Here is a 6,009-nt window from a genome sequence, read left to right as displayed (position 1 = left end):
TCCAATGCCGCTTCCTTTCATACCAACTCCTCTGAATTCACTTCTGATTCCTCCCGAACTGACTCCTCCCCCGAATCCAATCTCCTTCCAGCCAAACCAACACCATCAAATCCGGCTCCGCCCAATCCAGAGCCTACTCCAACTTCAACAGTTGTCACGTTGACTGGGATGGGAATTTCCACTGAAACTAGAACTGGAACGTCCGCAGTAACTGGGGAGGCAATGCCAACACCTGCGCCTCTGGGGATGTCAATAGGAACAGCTGCAAATTACTAGGTTTGTTAGTGAAATTCCTGTTGCTTAAGATCATTTGTTGGACCTTCCGATTGGTCTGGGAATAGGCCTGTCCGCCCACAGAGGATTGGGGTTGTTGATAGGTACTGGGCGTGGCACTACTACTGAGAATGGAGCGTTGACGGGAACAGAGTTGATGCTCAGAGTGTGGTGCGTGCAGAAGGAGGTAAGTCCACTTGAACTCTTACTGGCACTGCTGCTGGACGGGCAACGAGAAAAGCGAAGGAGGAGGATACAGCTACTCCTCCTTCAAATAAAACCAACTCCTAAGCCGGAGGTTCTAGCTATAAACCCTCGGCCTGAAAAAGCGTTGCAGTAGAATTTAAATGCCAGGTAAGGATTGACGCATCTGTGCTGCCGATGCCTGCTCCAGCCAATCCAACCCCTCCTAGACCTCTAATGCCTACTAGTCCAGACTCGGCTAAAAAAAGAGGAGAAGAATACGTGACTAAAGAAAGTTCAAGTGAGACTAACTACCTCGCCTTGCATCCCCTAACAACAAACTCCTTTCGCCTTGTTTACATTCGACTTGTTTGGAGGCGATGAACGCCACAAGAGCGAACCTCGCACGCCTATCATGGAAATTCGTTATTAATAACCCGTAATATCGTAAGCAAATTTAATAAGGCCAACGCAGACAAGATTTCTGGCCTTTTGAGCGAAAAATGTCTGCTTTTTTTAAATTAAATTTTGAGACATTATGTTTCCACTTAGAGATACGCTGCGACGCTGATTCGTCTATACAGAGTGTAGCAAATTCGAATCTATGTGTGGGGATCTCGGAAGCGGTGAGAAACACGAAGTCGGTTAAATAGGGGCAAAGTTGAGAAAACTGATAATGAGAGCACTTTTTGTCTAGCTTCTTACTGTTGGGATCGATATTTTTACCGGACGATTGGTTTTACCGTTTATCTCTTACCGTTTCCGAGATCCCCACACATAGACTCGAATTTGATACACCTTGCAGATAAGACTTAAGCTCCTTTTACCTTCACTGAAATGTAAACAATTGTAAACAACTGCAATGTAAACGATACGGTTCGTTTTTTTTTGACAGTTGGTGGGTTTTGAGTTTTCCGCACGATCTGGCGGTTTTTTATTTTTAGGCAAAAATCAGAGGCGTATTAAAAGAGAATTTAATGAATGCGAAAAACTCTTTCAGCTCTTTGTGGTTTTCCAACTCCGAACGGAAACGGAAAATTAATCAACGTTTTATAGATTATGCTCTTTGGTGACGATAATTTTCCAGTAAGTAGGTTTACCAAATAAAAAGGTGAATCAACCACCAGTAATACTGTGTGCTTAACGATATCGCACTTAGATAAAGTTTTTATCTTATCAAGGTTTATTCTTCTCATTATTTGGCGCATTAGACTGTGACGGATCCCTAACGTCCTTGTGTGTTAATTGAAATTCTGACCGCCGCCTTACGAAAGAAACAAATTTATCAAATTATTGCTACAGTAAGCGTCGCAGGTTGAAATAGGTGTGATCTATCTGTTAACAGTGGCGATACAGGAGGGTCAGTGTGTATTTTAGGGCACCAGTGATTACTTTATCAGCTGAAAATGGCCGGAAAGGGGGATGGAGAAGGCGAGGGGAACGTCTTGAAGCTGGAGAACCAGATTTCCGTCATCAAATATGTGATGTTGTTCACCAACGTACTTGAATGGGTGAGTCACTATCTGTTTCCTTATACAGTTTTCTATAGCCCGAATATCCCAGCTAATCCCTTAATGCGACCCAGAGCATTGCAAAATAAAATTTATGGCACTCGTGACAAAGCTGCGAGGTTACTCTTTCCTTCCCCTTTCAAATTGCCTCTCTTGGAGCCTCGTTTCCATATTTCCCTACGACTTAGATTAATCTTGTACGCAACAATAGCGAAAGAACAGCAATCGGCCTGCGACAGTTTTGAGAGCTATGCTTTAAGACAGAAATGGATGTTAATGAGAGTTTCAGCAAATCCAGTTCAAGCCAATTACCTTTTAAAGAGTACAAAGGGAAATTAAACGTCTAACGTTAAGAAGGAATGAAAATGAAATTAAGGAAATTTGTAATAAGGTAAAAGCACATCGATAAGTTTTTAGAGTAGAAGTTGAACAATAAACTTTAGTTTATTGGATCGCGTTCGTTATAAAAGAAGAATATCAGGAAAAGTTTCTCGGTCGACCAACGGGAGTGAAGTTACGTATTTTCAGCCGGAAAATGGCTGGTAGTTTATGTGTCGAGTAAATCATAAAGTACAGTTATCGAAGTTTCCTGATACGGTTTTCTGGAAGGAGTTTGATGCAGTTCTCGGAGATGCCAAATTTACTTGCACCCGCCAGTGTAATGCTCCAACAAAACAAGGATTATATCGCGATATATCGAGTTTAAATGACTTTTCCGAAGCTCTAATTATACGGGATACATTCTAACGAGCGGTAGCTTTGGATTTAATTATTCGGAGCTGAAGTTTTGGCTTAATCTATATTGAGTATCTTTCGCGATTTACCACTGAAACGGGAGTTAGAACCCGGTTTTCCGCAATTGAATCGAAGATTTGTTAGACATTGAGGAAATCCACCGTTCCTTGATGTTTTTGTTACAAAGACGTTTTACGGTCACCGCGTCTAATTTTAGAAGAAGTAATGATAATCGAGTTATTGCCGAAGGAAGGAAACTGCCTTGAAGTTAATTTAGAAGCCAAGGTGACGCTCTCATTAGGCTCGCTCTAATAAGCAACAAAGGGGGATTTGGTGAGGACATCCAAACTTGACAACGCCCCATTATTGCCGATTCTTGCGTGTTATCGACGTCCAAAAATTTAATCACTCCACAATAATTTATAGTCAAATTTTAATTAAGTTCATAACGCCTTTGCCTCTGCGTTTGATGGCAACAAATTAACTTGTCCCCCCTGATCAAATTAATATTCATTCGGTCCCAATTTCGCGGCAAAAACTCGCTCTCCAAACAAATTGAAACTTCTTAATCCCCGAAGAAAAAAATAATCCATCAAATCGTTGCGGGGCCTTGGCAGTTGTGCAGCAGCCGACGCAGGCCACACACCGTTTTTGTCCGACGATTTGAAGCGTTAATTTACAGTTTCTTCTAGGCCTCGCCAATCATCCTCAGATGCTGTTTTTCTCCTAACGAGGTCAAAATCGCGTGTGCCAACCTTGCAACAGCTTACCTCAAGGTTTTTGCTGGTAAATGAGTCAAAGGTCGCCCATTCCCAACGTGCGAACGACCCTCCGCACGCTTTAATTTAGGGTTGAACCGTTCAAAAAACGTTTAAGCAAGGGCTAAAATGCGCAAACGACGCAAGCAGAAGCATATCCCCAGCTCGGGAGTTGCCATAAAGTTGCCCAAACATTTTACCCGCGCCCCAACCCCATCCCAAATTAAATTCCATAAATAAAAATAAATTACCTCACAAGTGCGATAATGAGCATGCGAACTAGTCGGCAAGAAAGCACGGTAAATAAACGGGCAAATGGCTCTGGATAAAGGCTGGAATTTCAATTTGCCTTGTCGTAATTAATTCGGGCGTTCCATGGAAAGTTCTGAAGTCAGAATTTTCAGGGAACAAACGGTTATTTATGGGGTCTCGATGACTAAAAAGCTAAATGTTTACTGCATATTTGAGATTAAGAAATTTCTTATCTACATCCGAACTGAGATAAGAGGCGCTCGAGCATCGTAAATAATGCTACATCGAGGGCAAAGATGGGTTTTAAGCGAGCTCGCATCTCAGAAATTAAGAGATAATGCCTGGCTAGATAATTAGTATTTTTCGAGAAGAACTCCAGACAATTCCCCCCCAATGTTTTTCGTCCGCGTCTGCGACTTTCCGTAATGAACTCAGTATGTCCCGATTTCCCTCCCTCGAGGATCGCCGTCCCGCTCTCGGCGAGGCTGTTTCCTTTTATTGGAACAAATCGGCAGTACCATTTCGGTGCGAAGCTTTATCAAAAAATTCTCTCAGCGAAACAAACATGTAACAAGAACAGGATCGTCATACGTCGACTGGGGACACACTCGATTTATCTTCCCTGTATTTCACCCAAGAGAATGAAATCGCGCGACTATACGTCTTTGTCGTGTATTACATCATCTGAAAAACGAAATAAGCCCCAGTCCTAACACCCCCAACACAACCACTTTGAATAACAGATAGTTCCTGGTTGCGGGGATAAAAAACATGTTCTTCCTATTGATGTATGTAAAACGTCTTCAATACCCGCGAATATCCCTTTTTTTGGCGAAGCGCTGCTTTCAGGGCTGTCGCGTAGGCCCTTATAAATTGATTTATCGGTCCAGAGGTTTCCGGGTGATGTCACAATGAACTAAACTTGTAATGGAAAAAAGTGAAAAATAGGCTTTCTCGATAAGTTAGAAAAACAGAAAATATCGACGAGAAGGGCGTGTGTGAAGCTGAGATGGAGGAGAACTACTTCAGAGTCCAAGGACAAATTTCGAAAGTCGCAGGACACGCGAAATTCTTCCACCTCAAGGACCACAATCGCCCGACTGAAGCAGCGCCCCTGCGTCTGATGCCCAAAGCGGCGCTTTGATGTTGGGCAATTGTTCCTGATTCAATTTACGTGCTATGTACGTTTGTGTTTTTCTAACTACACAAGATAAACAGAGACGGCTAGCTGCATGATCCCGGATCAGCAGACGGTTATTTTTCTGACCGCACTGGACGGTGAGGGAACAGTGGGAGCAACTACAAATTTTACCGGCCAAATGAACGCTATGAGTAATACACGTATGACAAAATATGAGCGGATGTTTTGGCCCGCCCTCGGGTCCGAGTTTCGGCTAGGCCTCTTGGAATCCTCCTGCACAACTTCCACTTGGCTACGTGGCGGATGGCTGGACGCACAGTGCCTACCGATTCCGGCTTATAGATTAACAATTAAGACGTTCCCGACGGCGCAAAAACAGATTTAACAATCAAATCGGGATCCTCATCAATACATATAAATTCATCAGGGGGTGGGCAGAGAAAGCATCGAGCTCTAAATCCATAGCCCCGTTTATGTCTGGGAATACTTCCAAAGGTCATGTAATATTGAAACGTCAGCTGCCAGGCCAAATTAATGGCAGGTATCCTGTGAATCTGCAATACCGATAAGTGAGATTAATTCTGTAGTTCTCCTCGAGACAATTCTGTAGAGATTCGATTCCGATTCTTGTATCAAAAAGGCGCCATCTTTGTCTGAAAGCAACCTTGATTGCTCTGCTGTTTTCCTGAATGGAAAATCCGAATGGTACCAAGCAGGACTCGCTGATTGCCGGAAACAAATTTCCTGCGAGCAAAGGGAGATATGATGAAAATGGCATATCTGTTTGCCTATATACGCTAGACAAGAAAACAATGGTAATATTTCAAATCCTAAAGAGAGAAATTGCCTGCATAAACAAGTGGAATATCAAAGCTATATTTCAATATTCTATAGGATTTTATTATTCGTTTTGTGTCTTATCAAAATGCTACGTTTAATAGCATCTAATGTTTAATGCGGATGAGTTATACAAGGGCATCAGTGCAGGACTGGCGTAATGTATTCCCGTTTCTTCCTTGCAAAGGTGGAAAGACATAAATAAGGTACGGGGTGGAATTATTTCACGCCAGAGCGATTTTTCTGACATCGTAGATTACTTCGCTCCCCTTCTCCCGAAGGCGGATTTCTCGGGAAAACACAAATTGTGTTAAAGGAA

At 42.7% G+C, this 6,009-nt stretch overlaps 1 protein-coding gene across 1 annotated transcript in view; it reads left to right on the top strand.

Annotated features, from left to right (window-relative positions):
• Positions 1–1,748: 1,748 nt before the first annotated feature.
• Tsp2A (tetraspanin 2A) overlaps positions 1,749–6,009 on the top strand; it is a 43,021-nt gene continuing 38,760 nt past the window's right edge. Inside the window, exon 1 of the mRNA XM_066389574.1 lies at positions 1,749–1,967. Within this exon, the coding sequence (XP_066245671.1) occupies positions 1,863–1,967 (105 nt within the window). The 5' untranslated portion in view covers positions 1,749–1,862. The remainder of the gene's footprint in view (positions 1,968–6,009) is intronic.

This window comes from Euwallacea similis, chromosome 4 (genome assembly GCF_039881205.1).
Source record: "Euwallacea similis isolate ESF13 chromosome 4, ESF131.1, whole genome shotgun sequence".
Taxonomy (NCBI): domain Eukaryota; kingdom Metazoa; phylum Arthropoda; class Insecta; order Coleoptera; family Curculionidae; genus Euwallacea; species Euwallacea similis.
This window is presented reverse-complemented; position numbering and strand designations above follow the sequence as displayed.